We start from the raw sequence: 22,832 nt of genomic DNA, 5'->3' as shown, positions 1-22,832 counted from the left end.
CCGAGCAAACGGCAAGCAACTGCGTTTCTTGCTGTAGGCAACTGAACATAGCTACTACATACGCCAAGTATTCCAGTTAAGTGTTCTTTTCAGCGTGAAGGATTATTGCCTCTTCTAATGGACATGACGGTCAAACTCTCCTTCTTATCCATGTTCTTTCAGCAGGTGGACAGAATATTATCCAGGTTTGCTGGCCATGTATATAAGTCCAGTAAAGAAATGGTACGCTTACATATATGAATTTTATGGAATATAGGAGTTCCTGTTAGTTTTATATGTAGCAAAATCTGGCTCCCATAAGCGATTGCCTAGGTTCGCCTAATGATAAAACCGCCCTGATTTCAGTTAATTAGATATTACCGATTAATTTCCCCTTTGTCAAAGTTTATGCAAGATAAAAAACAAACTTATTTCCCCAAACTGTAAGCTTATGTATAAATGAGGTGCCTCAAATTAAGCAAGCTTTACGTACAGTATATTTAAATTAAATAGAATAATAATAATGATAAATTTGGAAACAACGATAATTTTGCCGTATAAACAACTAAATTAACGCAAATCACTATTTCATGAATTCAAACCACATATAACCTATTTATGTATTTATTTATTTAATATGAATCCCACCCATGAAAGGTTTATGCCTATACCACATGGGGATCGTGCTATGATAATCGGAAGCCTGCCATACAGTAGGATATGGCATACAACTACTACTACTATTATTATTATTATTATTAATCGTGACACCTCCAAGGAGTTCGAAGACTCATCGCGGGAGGACACCTATTGTATAACTCTCTATCTCCACACACACACACCAAGCCTCTACTATTAATCATCTACATCAGTGCCATCTACTGCCCACCACCACCACCACAGATAGTATTTTTTGTCTGTAAATTGTGGGTTCTGAAGGGCCGATTTTTCTGTACTGCAACAGCAATAGTGATTTAAGTGTCATTTCCCCTTAATAGTGTATATTCTAATCCTTTCAATATTTATATTTCCTTTTAATATGGTATATTCTAATTATTTTAATAGTTAAATATTTAATATATAATTATTTTAATATTATATATTTTAAATACGCTTAATTGGTTTTCAAGGGAATCTATCTCACTACTATTTATTGTCATGTTTACTTCTTATCGATATATCAACATAGGCGAATTTGTTGATGCAGAAAATAATATTATTAATTAGTTCGTGAATAATTTCACCATTACTGTATTTTTTTTAGTTGTGTGTGGTGGGGGGGGGGGGGGGCCTTATGTATTCTACGGAAGTTCCTTCGATCACTACCTCTAAGTGTGTGCGTCTAAAAGATGCACACTTTCTCTTTTATCCAGCAGATGGCGGTGCATTCTGCTTTCATTACTGACAGGTAAATAAATGTCAAGGTCGCTTGTTATTCCTTCTCAGCGCGAGGTCAGTGTCCTTTTCATTTATGCTGTTTTTTGCTTCCGAATAATTTTACTGTTGAAGAACCAAAAGAAAGATAAAGGTAGTTTTGCCATTTTCGAGCCAACACATAGTCTTTCCTCTCACAAAGTATCTAGTTATTGCTGACTGATCTCTGCAACGTGGAATTGCTCGCAATAAGGTAAGACGATCGGTACGCATACGTAGAAGCAAGTTTCCGGACATTCCAAACAACTTAAGACGGAAGTTGCCGTGACCTTGGCTAGGAAATCAGAATGAAGTGAACTGTTATGATTTAGGATAATTCGTGATTCCGTATGTACTGTAGACTCTGAAATTCGTGAATATGTCTTATAAACAAACGAAAAAATACCTGTCAGCAGTATTTAAGAATATGTGTGCAGCCAACCCTATTTAGAACTTAGAACATCAAGTGACCGCATTTTTAACCCTAATGCACTAAAAGTTTTCGGATCGAGGTCATACAATTGAGATAACCACAGGTCAAAGTTTCGTTGCTGTCGGTCGATGTATGAAAGACAAGGAGCGAACTCCAACTTTTTCTTTCGGAAAGTTTCCCAAGATACTAATGGAAGTGTAGCGTTCACTGTGTGTGAATAAATTTCTTCCTTTTTCATCTTTACGTACTGTGATTTGTTCTCTGGATTACAGAATGAACAAACTTTCAGCTATATTGATCCTAGGTTTAGTAGGTAAGTAAACTTTGATTTTTGCCACTGATAATAAAACAAACGATTATTATTATTGTAATCCTTATCAGAAGTTTAATCTGTGGGAAGCCGTTACGCGAATGTTTTGGCCAAAATGCGAGTTAAAAGAACTTGAGCTTTTTTTTTGGTCGGAAAGAAAACAAAAATGAAATTTTATTTGAAATGTGTCTTCTCTCCTTTGTGTACAAGTTAGAGAAAGGCATAGGTTTTTTCTTTTAAATCGACTTATCGTGTATAAATGAAGAAATACTTTTAATGAATTTTAATTCTTCATTACATTAACTACGGGCCTTGTTGCCCGTAGTTAATGTAATGAACAGTGGACAGCGTATCCACTTTCCTACTCGTAGAACGTAGGTTCGAATCCGCCTGCGGACATAGTATTTTTTATCAATAGATGTTTGTGAATGTCTTTAGATGAAAATGAATTTCATTTTAGATGAAAATGAATTTCATCTAAAATGGGAGCTGAAATAGGAAGCAAACTTTACGAATATATTTATTTTATTAATATTATAATTAATACTATCGTTTCATTTTATTGTCAAATATGACAAGTTAAAATATTGCATCAGTATTTTTTCTCTCCTTTCGCCAAAATAAAATCGGCGATAGCGTCTTTATAATCAGTTTTAATAATTTCTTTCTTTTCATTAAGCAAATGCCAGTAAGAAGTATTGATGTTAAATCTGATGCAAGGAAGCAACGCATATACATCACTGACGTCAAGAACTCGATACTCCAAAACAAAATTCGTGGACTCATGCATTGCTATTTATAGTTAATGCAGAGTCGTCAAGGACATTAGATTACTATATTTTATTTTGTCAGTGAATTGTGGACGTGAGAAACCTTTATCTGGTCTCTTTCGACTAAAGGTGAGTTAGCTGGTCTCATACGGATGTAGGAGTTTTTTTTTTGTTTTGTTTTGTTTTTGTTTTTCACCCGGAAGCTCGAGCTTTTCGGCCCCCAGAACAGGCAAACCGACCTCGTGAAGACACATGAATTACAGTCATGAATACTCCCCAGCCATATGCCGGTCCTGAGCCCGGATAAAACTGTGTGTGTTTGTGTGTGGGGGGGGGGGGGAGAGATTGGGAAAGCAATGGTGAACTACCATGTAAAAATTTTCGCCACGAATACTTGTAGGCAATGCTTAGAAAGTCACCTACGATCGGAAACGACTGAAAGGGGAAAGGAACCAGTGAATTGTGTACGTTCATCGGCTGGTTGCTTGTTTTGTTAAAAATGACTTATATGCGATGATATTATTGAACACGTCTAGATTGTTTTCTTTTTCATAAAGAAAGCAGGAAATCGTGTATATAAAAAAAAAAAAAAAAAACATTAGCAGCGTTTTTCCTCCCGAAAACTCAAATGTTTCATCCCGCATAATAATAAGTACATATACTGATTTCTTTTGGTAGAAGTATTACGTTAACTTCAAATAGGAATTTTAGATTATTCGCGGAATTAGTGTTGTCACCATCCAAGATGAACTAATGTTTCTGGGAAGGACGAAATTATTATTATAAGGGTCGGTGCAGGCTAAGCAGAGTATCGGTAGCGTAAACGATCTCAGGTTCAAGCTCGTTTTGGACGCGGTTATGCAAGTGGAAGAGTTTTTTTTTTTTTTTTTTTCATCTCTCTCTCTCTGTCTCTCTTTCTGACACAGCAGCGTTTCTCAGAGTGTGGTTCGCAGACCCCTGGCGTTTCACCGGCCCTTTCAGGGTTTCGCGCAGTCAGAACTATTCTTATAATAACAGTAGGACGTTATTTTCAAATGGCTATTTTTCATTAAATGTTAACATGTAATGGGTATATTATTGTTTTTAAATGAATTATAAATAAATATTAAAAAAATGCAGTTTTAATTTCTAATGCTGTAAATATCGATACTATAACACACATAAACAAAACCCTCTTTGGAGTCCTCAATAAGTTTAAAAAAAGAGTGTAAAGGGGAGTCCTGAGACCAAAAAGTTTCAGGACCTTCTTGCACTTCTCGCAAGTTTTCGCGCTACCTTATACACAGCAAAAATTTCGCTTTTATTTATATTCATTAAATCCTATTGAAATAATTCGATATGGGACTTTCGTCTTTTGTCAGTTTTCTACTTCGTTATAGGATATCTTACATTTAAACTTTTCCTCTGTTGCATATAAAAGATAAGGTTGACGTAAGTCAACCGTATCTTTTATATGCAACAGAAATTAAATCCGAAGATGCATTTCAGCTCTTGGAAGCTGGCCTACATTCATAGTTAGTTAATCCTTAACATAGTATCAACACCTCGTCGAGGAATCCTAAAATATATCAAATTAGATTATTTTAAATTTAAAAGAAATAAATTTCAGATTCAAACTTCCTGGTATTAAAATACAACGAACACACATATCGGATATAGATAAGAAGACAGCTAATTGATGGTATAAAATGTCGATCGCGCACGTACACAATCCACATTATACAACATATATATATACTACACTTGAGATTCTATGGATATATCCAGCTTTTAACATAAACGCAAAACCTAATATAAAAGTATCATATTAGCTCTTGATCTTGTGGTCATGGATGCCTACGACCCTAGGCATGCGCAGTGTTACAAGATTAACATCTCCGTGTTAATCTTGTAACACTTAACAAGATTAACAGCTCAGTGTTCATATACTCGCCATTTATTAGTTAAATTTAAGTCTCCACTACCAGAATGCAAGTGCCTAGGTAATAGCGACTTATCAAAGCAAAAAACTAGATATTGATTGATAAATTCATTGCATTCCTATTGAAGAAAAAGTGTTTTCTGTTGGTATGCTGTCTGGTTAGTGGAGCTTTAAAAATGAACTCATAAAGTTCACCCATTATCAATTCATTTTTAAAGCTCCACTGGTACTTCTGTGTTCGTGTCATCGATTAGTTTAGTATTACGACTGCGCATGTGCCAAGAGTCGTAAACATCCACGGCTGCCAAGTTATAGGCTAATATCCTAATATCCTTATACGGGCTTTTTACCGAAAGTTATTAGCTGATCTCATAAGGAGGCGGCAGAATTTTTTTACTCCTACAAAACAAGCAAACCGGTTACAAGACTGCACGCTGTTTACAGGTATATTGCACCTCCCAAGCCTTGTTGCTTTGGCCGTTAATCCAAACAACAGCAACCATCACTTCAGGTCTTTAATAAGCAGGCGATTTCACATCGAACGATGAAATTCATCTACAACCTAAACGAATAAAATATGTTATGCTATTTATACTCCATCATTGAGCTTTTAGTTGCAAGTTCTTGCATCGATTGGTTGCAAGAAGCTTCGGATATTTGGTTGTTTTACTATTCACTCGACAATCGTTTTTACAAATCAGTTCAGTTTCTGCTGAGTAGATGAGAAATATATTCAATTGCACTTGCACTTCCGAATCCTTTTGGAGCTGACTAATTTTTGCCATGTGTGGAAATGTTCTCCGCTTCCAACAGGGTAAAGCTTTTTACTTTGTGAATATGATGCTCACGATAGACGATACGATATTATTTATGTGTTTTACCATCCTGAAGAAAATGATCATCAAACGTCGTCTCTTTCAAGTGGATAGAATTTTTATGGATAGAAATAATTCTATCCATAGTCTTACTGACGATGTAACGCGTTCTAATTTCCCTTATTCATTTGAGATACCAAACATCCCAATCTTATTGGGGTTGTAGTAAAAATTGCTCTTCCTCTTCATTATTTAGAAGATAGAGCCCTGCCTTTTTTTTAAATGCAAAAAAGGATTTCAATTCACCTTCTAAGCTCTTGATAATATACAAATCACCAAACAGGATAGGATCATATATCTCTTTTCAGATTGGCAGTTTACCTCTGGTGTTTCCTGGCACAAACACATTTGCTTCCTGAATCGCTAGAACACTTGAAATTCTTTTCCTCTCAAGCCGCTACTTTGCACCAAATGAGTTCCTAATTCTGTACAAATTTCAAATCCGCCCAACCTCAGAATCCTAATTTCATGTTAGAGATAGTGCTCCAAGGATTCTTTCTAAAATTTCTCGATACTGTACGGAGGTGAGCGCCTGGTTAATCAGTGATCCCGCTCTTACTGAGTCACTTCAGTCTTATATCTCTTGTCTGGGTGCATCCATGGGTATTGCCTCATTGAATTCACATCCGTCATTCTTAGCTTTCCGCTGGGTCTATTTATACATCAACCTCTGAGAAGTGTAGAGGACATTTACCCTGCTGACAGTCAATAAGATTATAGGTCTGCTCCACTATGACCAACCAGTTGTTGTTGCTACCATAACGCTTTGGTTCTAGAGAAAACAGGAGATTTGAAGAACAACCGGTTTTTTTTATCTTCTCTTCTTGACTGGAGGAACTCAGGACGTGAAGTTGTATTTAAAGATCTTGAAATTCGAGAGTAGGGAGACTAATACGAATGCTGATTAAGCCTAGGTGGACGGAAGGAAAGCACTGAAACAGAAGAAAAGTCTCGGGGGGGGGGGGAACCCGTCGACCCATTAGTCCATTTCTCATCCATCCAAGGGATGCGTCCCTTGATGTCTGTAGAACTGTGTGTTTACGGGGCCGGTTTGCCTGTTCTATGGGATGGAAAACTCTAGTCCACTTTTGTATGAGACCGGCTAACTCACCATTTGAAAAGACCTGATAAAGGCTTCTCACGTCCTAAACGGGATTCGAACTCGGTGTTTTTTCAACCAAAGAACTCATCGAGATCAACTGAGTTACGGAGGCTCTATGCGTCAACTTCCAACAGTTGAAACCAAAAACATCCGAGAGTAAAGACGTATTAGTACGCATCAGAAGTTCCTAATCACATATTGGCTTGACTGACCACAGACTTGCATTTGGTATCATAACTTCATTTTCTTACCAGTGAACCTTCCTTTAATTAAACCAAACTTCTTAGCTTATTAATAACCAGTGTAATTCCTAAATTTAAATTTTTCCGATCACCCAAAATAATACCCACATCTTTATGCTCATTGACTCTTTATAAAGGTTGTCCATTCATCCACCGAATACAGTGTTTCTCAACGAAAGCAAAAATTAGATCTTGATGCGAAAAAATATTAGGAATCGCGCAGCCTGCAATGCAGTGCTGCCAAATGAAAGATAATGCATGCATAACAAATGAGGAAATGCACATTTAATTTTTAAAATCTTGAATAAATAATAGAATATCCCTTTGGAACACATAGGCATTCATTCCATAAAGATATATTGCTTTTTATCATTGCACAATATGTTATTCTTTTAAATTTTGTTAGGAAGGGACTAGGGAAAAACAGTTTACTAAAAAGTTCTTTTAACTTTCGTTGGGGGGACGACTAAAAAAATTTAGGGGGAAATTACTAAAGAAATGTTCAGAAACACTGATCTAATATTACCAGTCTCCCCCCCCCCACACACGCACACCTTTTTTCTATATTGAATTTTAAACAATTACTGGTGAACCTTCTTATCTTATGAATCTTTAAATAAATAAGACCAAACAATTAATAACTCTCTGGCTTCATGTCATCAAACAGAGAGAGAAATTTTACCCATGATATTCGTATCCTAGGATAACCTACTCCTTAACGACCCGACTCTCTTCCCTCATCTAAGCATCAATTCCTGATGTTTACTCATTAACCAGTGTCCTATCCCTTCCTCTCTCTCAGTAGTAATTATGTTCTAAATTACTGAAGCTGTACGGTATTGGAAGTGGCTCGAGGTTTAGAGTAAACTTAAATGCAGTGGCAGCTCGTGGCTTGAAATCGTAGGGGTGCTGCAACTTGCGAATACACACACACACTGTAAGTACAGTGTATACGTGTTTGGATAAAATATCAAAATTATGGTGAAAATTAAAAAAAAATTAAACATGAAAAAATATTGTTTATTATCGATAAAATTATACAGTTTAGTATAATTCAAAATTACTTAAAAATAAAATTCATTCAAAATAATGTTCTAAAATAAAAACTATAACAAATGTCTTTAATTCTAATGTCCAAATATTTAAAGAGACGGAGTAAACACGATAAGCACTACGAACACTCTACTACTGGCGCAAACTGCATATAAACAACAGTGGAACTGCGCTACGGACAGTGCTGCATTACGCTAATAGCTCGCATCTGACTATGACGTGCATATGCTTGCGTGCGTAGCAATATGGCACTGTGGTAAACACAGTGCCGCTAGCGTCCTTCGCCCTCCTAAGTGCTACAAGATGGATTTTTATTATTTTTTATACAAAATAAGTGAATTGTATAGGATCGTTGATGATAAAATTAAATATTACAAGCAAATATAAATAAATTAATAAATATATTTATATATCGAGAAAAATTGGGGGTACTGCAGTTTCGCAGTGCCTATGCACGAGCTGCCCCTGAGTGAGATGTTATTTTGCGCTGTCATATTACTTATCAATCAGTTTTTTGTTTTTTTTTAATGCGAATCTCACCCACGAAAATGTATAAATTTGTCCTGCATTTATGCAAGTGGGTTAAGGGTTTAGAAAATTCCTTTATTCTTTGGAGACTAAACATAACACTTTTTCAAGCCGCTTCAGAATTCGATAAGTAGGGCGATGGTCCTGCCCGGCAATGAAAATCGTCTATAACATCCGCTGCTATAGAAGTTTCTGTTGAGTGCACTGAACCTTTACATCCAGCTGTAAAGGTTCATATTTGCTAAAGGTTATGCACTAAATTACATGATAGTGTTTTCGGTGGAAGGACTGCTGCTTGCTAACGAAACATCAACTCTGACAAATATGAACCTTACATTGGGTATGACTGCTGCTTAAAGAAAGTTATAGTGGGGTTATAGTCCAAATCCCAAGTCAGGACATGGGATTTGGACTATAACCCCACGTCGTAGCCTTCTTGCTGTGGTGTTCCATGGAAACGACTTATTAGAGTATCAACGTAATAAATATGTCCTACTGCAGTGCTCCAGCTATTTCCTCAAACTGCTGTTTACGTAAATGGAAAACTTAAATTAACAAGCACGGAGTCACAATCTGAAACCATGCAATTTTTTTTTTATTATTATTATTTATTCCACTCGAAATAAAACGAAGGGGGAGTATGTGGGGATGTCGCACCCTTCGCAAACATCTTCACAGGATCGCATCGCCTAACTTCTTTTCGACCAGATTTGAAACATGTCTGTGTCTTATGTTGGTCCAGATCTGATAATTTCGGCACAATTCTACGAAAAGGGAGAAAGAAGAAGATGGTAAAATGCCACAGACAATTGCTACACTATCAGGAATACGTACACGTATTCCTGATTTATCTATTTTATTTAAAAAAAAAATTTTTTTTTAATGTGATATATAGCAAGCGATTATCTGTAGTTTCGATGTGACTTGACATTGTTGGGAAATAAATTCTACCAAAATTTGAACAATACTATAACAGCATCGATGATCAAACCACCAATACAAATAATAATAATTTTTTACTGGTGATTTCATCATTACGCTTCTCACTTTTATATTTTGTTTTTCATATGAAATAAATAGATTACAAATAATCGGTATGCAGATGACAAATGAGTCACATTACTAGATATGTTATTATTATTTTTTTTTATCTCGCTTTTGTGAAAACTGGATTACGATTTTTTCCCTTTTGGATTGGGAATGAATGTATTTGGGTCAGGTCACGAAAAAAAAAAGTTTGAATACTATTGATCAAGGCGAGTCGGTAACCATCGTTATATATAAAAGTAAATTGGAAATAATTTCTAGCTAATTCTAGTATTTATTATTTGATGATACCGTTTAATTATAAAAGCAATATCATGATCACAATTGTTGCATCCTGAACATTTAAGACATTACTGGAACAGATATATGCCAGCCACACTTTATTTATTTATGTTTTAAGGATACTTGTGACATGAAGACTGAATAATATAAGCACGTAAACACAAGAAAAATATTTAATTAACCAAATATTTCGGTCTGGAAATAGCAGACCATCTTCAGTGGCACTACAAGAACAGTTTTAAAAAATACAAGGTAGAATACTAACAATAGATCATTTAAAAATAGAACAAGACGCGTGATGTTATATCACTAAGTATTAAAGGGAATATTTTTAAGCAGAGACATGATTGAAATAAAGATATTAATTAATAATATTAAATAACATAAAATTAATATGAATTAATGAGTTATCCTGATTAGACTTCAAGATTTTTGATATAGATATACAGCCATTCCGATTCAGCTTAGGACAATGGAGTAAGGCCTCTACGCTTTCTTTGAATAAACGTTCAAATTTATACCGGATCTATGTAAGAGGCGAGTTTTTGACCAAAGGATGTTGTAGTTAGTTTCAATCCCGTGCTGAGCCAATCCAGATTTTTCAGGTTTGTTGTGATGAATGGAGGATTGATGTTCTTGGATTTTTTTTTTCAAGAGAACGTCCAGTTTGTCCAAAATAGGAGAGATCACCGTTGCAGGGAATTTGATAAACTCCAGGAAGAGACATAGGTGAGCGTTTGTCTTTAGGAGAAGGAAAATGGGAAGATAATTTGTTAATAGGTGAATACGTAGCTGTTAACTCATATTTCTTCAGAATTCTTGCGATAGGTTCTGAAATCCCGAGATGTATGGAATTGGAACTCGTCATATTGAATTTATGTTGTTTTGTGGTGGATTATGAGAATCGAAATGTTGTGTACTCTTTTCGGAAAAGCCATTGAGTTTCATGTGTTGTTGGATAGTAGAAAGTTCTTTCTGTAGAAAATTAAAAGTATAACAATTAGTTTTGGCTCTTCTGATTAGACATTTTATGATTCCTGTTTTTTTGACAAGAATGATGGGCTGATTCTTTAAGAATATAACGACCTGTGAATGTTGGTTTCCTGTAAACTGTAGTTGTAAGAGTATTTGAAGGTGACCGGATGAGGAGAACGTCTAAAAAAAATAACTTGTTGTTTTCTTCCATTTCCATAGTAAACGTTATACGATGATGTAAGGAATTGATACTCTTTAAAAAAGAAGGTAAGGAGTCTTTGTTGTGCGGCCATACAGTAATGATGTCATCTATATATCTTGCCCAAAAGGATGGTTGAGGTAAAATAGATGAGAAGAGGATGTTTTAAATAAAAGTTGGCTAAAGCAGGAGACAGAGAGGACTTCCCATGGCCGTTCCTTCTACTTGGCTGTAAAATTTGTTTTGACATAAGAAATATCCAGAGTGTATTACGAAATCGAATAGTTTTATAATGTCTTCTGTATAGATGTCAGCAAGTAATTTTAAAGTCTCATTGAGAGGTTAATTTGTATATAAAGATTCTATATTAAAGCTCACCATAAGATCTGTAGGTTGCAATGAGACATTTTTCAATTTTCCTAAGAAATCTGAGGAGTTTTTAAGAAAGGAACTAGAGTTGCCTATGTGAGATTTCAATAATTTAGCTAGATATTTGACTATACGGTAAGTAGGAGAATCAATACAATCTACTATTGGACGAAGAGGAAAGTCAATCTTATGTATTTTAGGAAGACCATAAAATCTAGGAGGTCTTGCAAAATGAGTTTTAAGTCTTTTCAATCAATTGTGTCTCTATCTAAACTGATGACTTCATCTAAGAGAGAATTTAATTTCTTTAGTTGTTTGTTGGTTGGATTATAATCAAGTTCTTGATATGTGGAGCGATCCCGAAGTAAAAGAGAAAGTTTTCGTCTGTAATTTGCTGAGTCCATAAATACTGTTGCTGTCCCCTTGTCAGCTTTGGTGATAATGAGGTGATTGTTTTTTCTCAATGATTGTAAAGATTTCATTTCAGAAAGAGATATGTTGGAAGGAGGACGTTTGGCCTTAAGTAGAAAAGAAGCGACTTCTAGGCGAAGAGCATTAGTTTTACCACTAGTTAGATGACTGAGATTCCGTTCAATGTTAACTAAGAAATCTAGATATGGTATCTTATTAGGAACAATAGAAAAATCATGTCCTTTTGACAGGATGAGGGTTTTGCTATCAGTTAGAGGACGTCCTGATATATTGATGTCTATTCCTGGTGTTTATCAAATTCCCTGCAACTGTGATCTCTCCTATTTTGGACAAACTGGACGTTCTCTTGAAAAAAGAATCCAATAACCTCAATCCTCCATTCATCACAACAAACCTGAAAAATCTGGATTGGCACAGCACAGGATTGAAACTAACCACAACATCCTTTGGTCAAAAACTCGCCTCTTACATAGATCCGTTATAAATTTGAACGTTTATTCAAAGAAAGCGTAGAGGCCTTACTCCATCGTCCTAACCTGAATCGGAATGACTGTATATCTATATCAAAAATCTTGAAGTCTAATCAGGATAACTCCTTAATTCATATTAATTTTATGTTATTTAATATTATTAATTAATATCTTTATTTCAATCATGTCTCTGCTTAAAAATATTCCCTTTAATACTTAGTGATATAACATCACGCGGCTTGTTCTATTTTTAAATCATCTATTGTTAGTATTCTACCTTGTATTTTTTTTTTTTTTTTAACTGTTCTTGTAGTGCCACTGAAGATGGTCTGCTATTTCCAGACCGAAATATTTGGTTAATTAAATATCTTTCTTATGTTTACGTGCTTATATTATTCAGTCTCTATTTATTTTTTAATCTTGGCGAAATAAGCGATGCTTGCTCTCCATAATCATTTTTGTGCAGATGTCTCATAAGATTCTTATAACCTTTTCAGTGATCTAAAAGACCATTATACACACAATCGAAAGTTCATTTCCCTTTCTTACTTAAGAACCACTGATCAAAAGGATCAGAGCTGGTCATTTAAAAAATAATACAATTTTTTTAAAAAAAGCTTTTATTAATAATCTAGTGGCATTTAGTGTTTCATATTATTAATAATAATAATAATTAGCGATAATAGCGATAAAATAAATAATATTTTTTATTTATTTTAGAGTAATGCGCAAATGAACCAAAATACTAGTTTAAAAGTGATCAACACGTTCAAATACTGCTATTGCAACTGCAGAACAGAATCGAATTCATGAAGTGCGATGTATGTATGTTGCTACGCTTCCGTGTCATTTTTAAAATGTTTTTAAAAAAATTATTTTAATTTTTAAATTCTGCTGGCAGTATTTTGGATAAAATTAAATTATTTTATTCCCGCTGTCTTATACTATAATTTTATTATTTGTCATCTGTCAAATCACCAGTTGTGGGTTGATTTGTTTTCAATAAATGGCTATCTATAGTTGTACCATTTTTTGAATATTTTAAAGTCTTGCTTATTAGAAACATTTTAGCTAATTTATAATTTGTTTCTCGTTATGTACATAATCAATAGCGTGACCATATGTTCAATGTCCCATTTTTCGACGCATTTTTTTTTTTTTTCAAATGCTTGAAATCAATAATGATATCCTTTGGCCTTTATTATTTTTTATAAAGCTGAAATTTATGCATGCTAAAATTGTTAAGTTTATAAATATAATTGCAACAAGATTGCAATTATTATGCAGTCTTGTTCGAGTTATTAGAGTGAGTAATTAAAGATCATTTCCTAAAATATCACATATGCAAAAATAAAATATAATAAATAAATACATAATAATAAAGGAGATTGCTGAAACAGGAGATTGGCAATAATTTCAAAGTGACTACTTTGCTGACATTATTATTAGTGTTATTGGTATTGCTACTGTTGCCGTGCCTCTAGACGTTCACAGTTTAAACGATAATATCAGCCATTTGCATACTCCTTTTGTTGGTACATCCGGTACTTCTTCCCATTATTACTATTAATTAATTAATTTATTTATTTTATTTTATTTTCACTTTGGCAACTGTCATTGGCATTAAAATGGCCACACTTTTTGATTGTTTAATCAGACCATTCCTACATAACTTTGTCATTTTTTTAAATCTTGGCTTATGAAGATAGCATTATTATTATTATTACGGGCAACTCCAAAGAGTCCGTAGACTCATCGAGGGAAGCCCTAAACATCATGTCAAGAACAACAATTCAATACCCACACAGTATCTATCATACTTTGCCTTGAACTCATTCACAGTCATGGCACCCACAACAGGCTCTGGCAACTTATTCCACTCATTCACGACTCTCCAAGTTAAAAACCTAGTTCTAACACCCTTGCTAACCGCACTTTTGCCAAGTTTCCATGGATGGCCCCCTAGTCCTTCCACCACCAGTCCTGTTCTGAAAAATATCCTCTGAATTAATCTTATAGAAACCCTTCAGTAATTTGAATGTCTCAATCATACACCCCGTCTTCCGCCTATCAACCAATTTCTGCAACCCACAAATCTTCAACCTGTTCTAATAAGGTTCATTTCATAGACCTGCTATCATCTTCGTCACTCGCCTCTGGATCCTCTCTACCTCCTCCCCATCAAGAAGAAACACTGGTGCCCAGATCTGGGCACAGTAGTCAAGATGGGGTCTTATCAAAGCTCGATACAGAGGAACAATAACTTGCTTGTCTCTGCTCTTCAAAGTATTCTTCAGTAACCAAATGATTTGATGAGCTGATTTAGCAACTTTTGCAATGTTCCCCCTAAACTTCAACTTCCTATCCACCAGCACTCCCAAATCCCTGGCCTCGTCAATCTCCTGGAGTACAGTTCCACCAATGTAGTATACTGCTGCTAATCTTTTCACCCCAAAATGCATTACCTTACACTTTGCCACATTCAATTGACATCCATTTTCCTTAGCCCAGTCCTCCAATCTATCCAAATCATCCTGCAAAATTTTGACATCATGTGCATTCAGTATTGCTCTACCCAACTTTGCATCATCAGCAAACAAATGAACAGTTCATCTCAGATCCTTTCCTATATCGTTAATGAACAACCCTGTGGCACACCACTAGTGACAGGTCGTCTTTTGGACTCTACCCCTGAATAAACTACTCTCTGATATCTCTCCATCAACCACCCTCCTATCCCTCTCACCAACCCTATATCCATCTCCATATGCTGCAGTTTCCAAATTAGAATTCCATGTAGTATCCTGTCAAAGCCTTAGCAAGGTCCAGCAGTATCACTGTATACCCATTACACTTATCCAGTTCAGCCGTCACTGTGTTATAAAACGTAAGCAAGTTAGTGAGGCATGATCTACCCTTCAGAAAACCATGCTGTCCCCCATACAGTATCCCATTTTCATCTATCTATTGCTGTATTTTTCTCTTGACTACTTTCTCCAAAACCTTGACAACGACTTCTGATATGCTGATCGGTCGGTAATTTGCAACAGCAGTCTTGGAACCTCCTTTATGCAGTGGAAGTATTTTCCCCTCTTTCCACCCCCTCGGGACTAACCCAGATCTGAGACTCAAATTAAACAAAATGGTCAAGGGCACTGACAATTCTTTAGCCGCTTCACGTAAGACCCGAGCTAGTATGCCATCCAATCCCACAGATGTATTCACATTAAGGTTTTGTAATATACTATTCACCTCCATTTCATTCACCTCAATTCCCATATAAGCTATTGGTTCCTTCATTCCTGCAATATCACCATCTGGATGATATACTCTTGAAAAGTGCTCGCTCAGTAATTCCACTGTATCAACTAATTCAGTTACCTCCCTACCATCGGCATTCCTTAAAATCATTCTGCCCTATACATTTTTTATTTTGCTTGCAGTATATCGAAAAAACTGTTTGGGATTCTCTTTAGCTTGCGTGGCTAATTTCCTTTCATAATCCGCTTTTGCTTTTCTTACCACACTCGTTACCCTTCTGGCCTGTGCTTTATACTGTTCATGGGCCTGCAGGTCACCTTTCTCCTTAAATTCCCTCCACAGTTGTTTCTTTTTTTGCAGCTCAAGCTTAATGGTGTTATTCATCCATTTAACCCCTACTTGATTTACTATCCGTACTCTAAGTATACAGTCAGCCATTACCTCCTTCAAACGCTCCTTTACCGCTTTCCATGCACTATCAACCTCCACCCCTTGCAGTTTTATATGCCATGGCACTGAACCAAGCAATATCCTAAGCTTGTCATACTTACCAGCCTGGTAATTCCACATGTACCCTTTCTTAATTGAAAATTCCATTTAGCCACCTCCCAGGTCAAGACATTATGATCACTCTCACCAATTGGTGGCAACATGGTCATATTCATTACAGTCAAATTCTCAGATGCAATTATTAGTCAAGCTCTCTCGAACCCCTAGTATATTCCATTACATACTGTCTCAGGTAGTTATCCCTTAATAAATGCATAAAATCCAATTCCTTCCTCTCATGTGTTCTCTCCTCCTTCCAATCAATGTTACCATAGTTGAAATCCCGCATAATAATTACCCTCCTTCCACTCATTGCGTCCATTTGTCTGTGCATACTATCTCCACCATCTATTTCATCACCTGGTCTATAGCAGCATCTAAATGTATATTTTGTTCCACTAGTCTCAATCTCACACCAAATAGTCTCAAATGTGCGCTCTTCACTATCCTGCAGTTCAACTTCAATTCTGCTTGGCTACAGTTCATCAGCTATCATCAATAACACTGCCCCCCCCCCATTCTTTTCTCTCTGTCCTTCCTAAACACACTATACCCTTCACATTCTATTCCACTAGTTATATCAACTTCTGTCAGCCATGTCTCACCAATACCAATAACCTGTGGCCAAGAAGAGCCAACCAAGGCCCAAAATTCTTCCTTCTTGTTCCTGATACTCCTGGCATTAGTATACATGAAGTGCAGAAGCCTGTTAGTCCCACCCCTATTTTGATGCCTTATACTAACTGTCCCATTCTGACGTGTTGTCCTTCGTACTAGCTCGGGCATATTATATACATTCTTACACTCAACTGTCTCCCTAATGTCTGCATATCCACTTCCTTCCCCCCATAATAGCTCTAGTTTCCCCGATTCTGCACATCCACTTTCACTTCATTCAGCAACACTTTTTCCAGTCTGAGCACACCAAATCCATTCAGATGCCAACCATTCATCTTATATAAGTCCTTTCGCCCATCAAACTCACTCCATACGTCCACAAACTCCACAGTACTCCTGCATAACCTGCGCATAAGGTCATTTGCAATTATGGCCCTCCTTCTCAACTCTTCTCTGTCATACCGCGGCAACAGATTTGGGATTAAATTAATCCCAAATTCACAGCGATTAATAACCTCAGTACTATTTATAGTTGACTCTATCACCTACCTCCTTAGCAAATCCCATTTCCCAGTTTTTTGACCATTTACTCTATCCTTTATCAATAAATGTTCTAAATGCCAAGCGCCCAATCCATTTAAGTGCAAACTATCTCTCTTAAAATACTCCTTCCTTTTATTAAACTCATCCCAGACATTCATGAAATGAATATTCAGTTTCATTTCATTGCAGAAGCTTTTGCACAACCTTCACATCATTCCATTTACTATAACTGCTCTTCTGTTTAATTCATCATTATCAAATCTTGGTAGCACACTCATGATCTTTCCACTCTCACTCTTTGCATTCATTGCTATCATTAAATCCTTCAAATCTGACAGATAATCTTTCGCTATCTAGATCATTCGTCCCTATAACTGCAATAATCTCACTCGCTCTATCTTTCTGCAATTTCAGAGCCTCAGTTTTATCCTTAATCTTTGACCCAGGAAAACACGCTTTAATTACTCTACCATTCTTCACACCCTTAATTATACAATCCCCATACAGCACATTATCTTTTCTGCTCCTTTTTAACTTGACATCCTTTACCCCCACTGATGCTTGTTTTTGTCCCTGATCTTCTCTCACATTCTTTCGTATATCGCTCAGCAATCTCTGTGTATGTATTTCTGCACTATTTATTCCATGCACACACTCATTTCATCCGTTACTAAATAATGTCATTCTCATTCCATGTCATTCTTAATCCCCCCATATTTTTTTCTATTCCATAAAAAACATTAGAACATATTGGAATGCTGCAAGATAGTCTACTTTATTTGGTCAGATCAAAATTATAAAATATATTACAGTCATTTAAAAATACCAGTTACATTGGGATATGGCTGTTTAAAAAAGGAATGTTTCCTATGAGACTGATGGCACCTAACTGTGAAGTCTTGATTATCACTTAAACTTGGGACATTAGAAAAACCAGATGTATCATCATATATTACACTAAAACTTCGGTGTGTATACGAGTCAATTAATACAGGCAAAACAGTTGATACATTAGAAGATGTGCAATGGACTGCATTATCTTTCATTTCTACCTTGAAATTATTATGCTTACAATGTTAATGATCCACTCCTGCATTCGCCATCAGCACGCTATTTTGATCTCTTAATTATTTCATGTTTATTCCTAAGATAAGCGATCGTTTAAGAGGTAAATAATTATCTTGCAAAAGTGAAGTAAATGCGAGGTAGAGAGCGTAATGTATCCTTCCATGTACATTGAACTAACAATTGTAATTATTTGCGGCACGTGGTGTAATGACGTACGTCATGGTACGTGTGTAATCCTTTCTGAAAAATGCCGTTATTTCGATTGCGCCATTCTTTTTTCCCCAAGTTTTCGGTACAAGTTTTGGTGTTTTTCTTTCCGAAAAAAAAAAAAAAAAAGAAAAGAAAAGTTGGTCAGGACATAGTCGCTCAGTGGGTATATGCAAAATTTAATGGTGATAGTATACAATTTTGCAATTAGACCTATGTAGACAAAACAAACAAATGAACACGCCATCGCTAATTATGTCTGTGATCGGAAAATTATCATAGATTTCTGAAATTTTGCCATTTTCATTACAAAATGCATTTTGTAATGAAACATTTTCGCACAAAACGCCTCTGCTTTGATGTTTGTATTTGTCTTTACATGAGTCAATTTTCGTAGATCTTGGCTACAGTCCAACTGCAACGAAAATTTGGAGAATGCAGTCAGCAGATAAGGTCTGTTGCACAATTTTACATACCTTGATTTCGAGTCATTCTGTCAACGTTGTGCTTGCATCACCTGAAGTTCAACAGCGATAAGCTTTTTTTTTTTTTTTTGCACCTGTGTAATATCATATCCAGTGGCATGCGGAAAGTGAATGGGAGGTGAAGAGTTTTGAAATTTTCTTCAGTAAAATCAGTAACATTATATGTTGTACATTATATAAATAGTCTTATTTCAAGAAATAGTTCTTAATTAATTTTTGAAGATTGCTTCCAATTTCTAGGCGTTTCTTTGAGAGAGATCCTTCCAGGAATGTGATATAGTGCTCTAGGATACTTTTTCTTGTACGGTGCTAGTCTGAGACTAATCTAGTATTTATTTCGATGTACAAAGAAAATCTTAGGTACATCTGCCTGACATTGATTGGGATTAAATTAGAGTTACTTGCACTCTTATTGTTACTATTATTATTATTATTACGGGCAAGTCCAGGGAGTCCTTAGACTCATCGAGGGAGGCCCCAAATCATGTTCATCACAACTATTCGCCATTCACACAGTATCTATTATACCTTGCCTTAAACTTATTCACTGTCATAGCACCCACTACAGACTCTGGCAGTTTATTCCACTCATTCAGCACTCTAAAAGTAAAGAACTCAGCTCTAACCACACTCTTACCCAGCTTCCATGGATGGCCCCTAGTCCTCCCACCACCAGCCCTGTTCTCAAAAATATATTCTGAATTAATCTTATAGAAACCTTTCGGTAATTTGAATGTCTCAATTATATCTCCCATCCTCCGCCTATCAACTAATTTCTGCAGCCCACAAATCCTCAACCTGTTCTCATAAGGTTCATTCCACAAACCTGCTATCATCTTGGTCACTCGCCTCTGGATCCTCTCAACCTCCTCCCCATCAAGAAGAAACCTAGGTGACCAAATCTGGGCACAGTAGTCGAGATGTGGTCTTATCAAGGCTCGATACAGAGTAACAATAACTTGCTTGTCTCTGCTCGTCAAAGTATTCTTCAGTAACCAAATGATTTGATGAGCTGATTTAGCAACTTTTGCAATGTTCCCCCCTAAACTTCAACTTCCTATCCACCAGCACTCCCAAATCCCTGGCCTCGTCAATCTCCTGGAGTACAGTTCCACCAATGTAGTATACTGCTGCTAATCTTTTCACCCCAAAACGTATAACCTTACATTTTGCCACATTAAATTGACATCCATTCTCCTTAGCCCAGACCTCCAATCTATCCAAATCATCCTGCAAAATTTGACATCATCTACATTCAGTATTGCTCTACCCAACTTTGCATCATCCGTGAACAAATGAACTGTTCCTCTCAGATCCTTTCCTATATCATTAATGAACAAAATAAACAGCAGTGGTCCAAGAACAGATCCTTGTGGCACACTACTATTCACAGGCCGTCTTTTGGACTCTGCTCTTGAATAAACCACTCTCTGATATCTCTCCGTCAACCACCCTCCTGTCCATCTCACCAACCCTATATCCATCCCCATATGCTGCATTTTACTGATTAGAATTCCATGTGGTATCCTGTCAAAGGTCTTAGCAAGGTCCAGTAGAATCACTGTAAACCCATTACCCTTATCCAATTCAGCCGTCACTGTGTTATAATACGTGAGCAAGTTACTGAAGCATGACTTACCCTTCACAAAACCATGCTGTCCCCGATACAGTATTCCATTTTCATCTATCCAATCTTGTATTTTCCTCTTGACTATTTTGCCCAAGACCTTGATAACGATTCCTGTTATGCTGATTAGCCGGTAATTTTCAACAGCAGCCTTGGAACCACCTTTATGCAGCGGGACTATTTTCCCTCTTTCCACCCCCCTTGGGACTGACCCAGACCCGAGGCTCAAATTAAACAAAATGGTCAAGGGCACTGACAATTCTTTAGCCGCCTCACGTACGACACGAGCTGGTATACCATCCAATCCCACAGACGTATTGACATTGAGGTTCTGTAATAGACCATTTACCTCTACTTCATTCATCACAATTCCAGTATAAGCTGTTGGTTCTTCCATTCCTGCAATATCACCACCTGGAATATACTCTTGCAAAGTGCTCGCTCAGTAATTCCACTATATCGACTGATTCTGTTACCTTCCTACCCTCAGTATTTTTTAAAATCATTCTGCCATGAACATTTTTCCTTTTACTTGTAACATATTGAAAAAACTGTTTGGGATTCTCTTTAGACTGCATGGCCAATATTCTTTCAAAATCCGCTTTTGCTTTTCTTACCACCCTTATTACCTTTCTGGCCTGAGCTTTATGCCGTTCCTGCACCTGCCGGTCACCTTTCTCCTTAAATTCCCTCCACAATTGTTTCTTTTTTTGCAGCTCAAGCTTAATAGTGTTATTCATCCATTTAACCCATACTTGATTTATTATTCGGACTTTTTATTATCAGTGAAGATTTTCTTTAAGATTCTGTTTGTGCAACTTGTGTGATTTGCCAAGGATATTTTTGTATGTTTCTGGCCTCCCCCCCCCCTCCGCAAACTGCAAATTCCATACATTCTTGAATATTAACATAGTCTATAAAAATTTATGTAATACTACGCATTTAATGTTGTGTAATCTATACAATATGTAACCTTAGTTTGTCTGTAACCGATTAGAGATGAGTTTTTCATCTAGTGCACGTCTATCCAGATATTGGTGGATATAGACTTTTATTTGATATGTAAGTTTCTTTTTTTTTTTTTTGCTAACAAGTGCTGGATTTTCAAATGAAATTAAAAAAAAAATGAACGTGATTAAGCCAACTCATAAAATTTCTAAAGTTGTTAACATACGCTATCATAACGTTGCATTTTGATCACACCTATCTAAAATGGAACATGTCTTGTCTACCGCAGTATGAAGGAACGTGTAGTATCGTTGCTGGCTAAGCTGGTAGTATACTTCCACTCTTTAATGAATTTTTTATGAATGTTTTTAGGTGGAAGATGATTTCCAGCGTTCGTTGTGAGATTACACACTGCTTATTGGAGGCCTGAAGATCTTAAAGACCAAACATGGATTATAAAAATAATCCATGTTTGGTCTTTAAGAACAGGATGTCCTGATTATCTAACCTTATGCCTCATAAGGTTAGATAATCAGTACTAATATGTTTACAACCCTTTCGTCAGTGAGACACACTCTCTCTCTCTCTCTCTTTCACGCGCGGTATATATTGTATGCAGACCAAAATGTTAAAGTTGCTGTCATGGGAAAGGTAAGGATATCACAAAGTGCTAAAAGGTTATGATTGTCATGTACCTTCAACTCATACGGCACGCCTTATTGGTTGTCTAACAGTGGTTAAGGTATATGTATACAGAATGCCGCTAAACCGTATACAGTATACAGAATGCCGCTAAACCGTATACAGTATACAGAATGCCGCTAAACCGTATACAGTATACAGAATGGCGCTAAACGGGCTTGTGTACGAAGAGTGCAATGCCTTTCACTGTCTAATTGACAAGCTATGTTGCCACAGATGACTGAGAAATGAGAAGAGCAGGAAAAATATTACAGCTGACGACGTACCACATTCTCTCTAGTATGGGATTCCAGAGCTGAAGGCCAACAAAACACCCTCTCAAACTGAAGGTTATCGTCGAAAGTGATTAAGGTGCTGTGGTGTAAAGTAGCATGTCCGGTGGACGCTAATGGAGTGGAAAATGTAGGCTGGTCTGACGAATCGC

At 36.4% G+C, this 22,832-nt stretch overlaps 1 protein-coding gene across 3 annotated transcripts in view; it reads left to right on the top strand.

Moving 5' to 3' along the window:
* The first annotated feature begins 1,473 nt into the window (after window positions 1–1,473).
* LOC150110500 (microsomal triglyceride transfer protein large subunit-like) overlaps window positions 1,474–22,832 on the top strand; it is a 208,889-nt gene continuing 187,530 nt past the window's right edge. For 2 of the 3 annotated variants that reach the window (XM_090394204.1, XM_090394194.1), the window contains exon 1: window positions 1,474–2,138. In XM_090394204.1, the coding sequence (XP_090250330.1) occupies window positions 2,099–2,138 (40 nt within the window). In that variant the 5' untranslated portion in view covers window positions 1,474–2,098. The remainder of the gene's footprint in view (window positions 2,139–22,832) is intronic. The other variant, XM_090394213.1, reaches the window with a different exon arrangement.

Source organism: Typopeltis vanoorti, chromosome 1 (assembly GCF_054136105.1).
Source record: "Typopeltis vanoorti isolate ZY-2024b chromosome 1, IOZ_Tvanoo_1.0, whole genome shotgun sequence".
Lineage (NCBI taxonomy): Eukaryota > Metazoa > Arthropoda > Arachnida > Uropygi > Thelyphonidae > Typopeltis > Typopeltis vanoorti.
The sequence above is the reverse complement of the archived record's forward strand: the minus strand, read 5'-3'. Positions and strand labels throughout refer to the sequence as shown.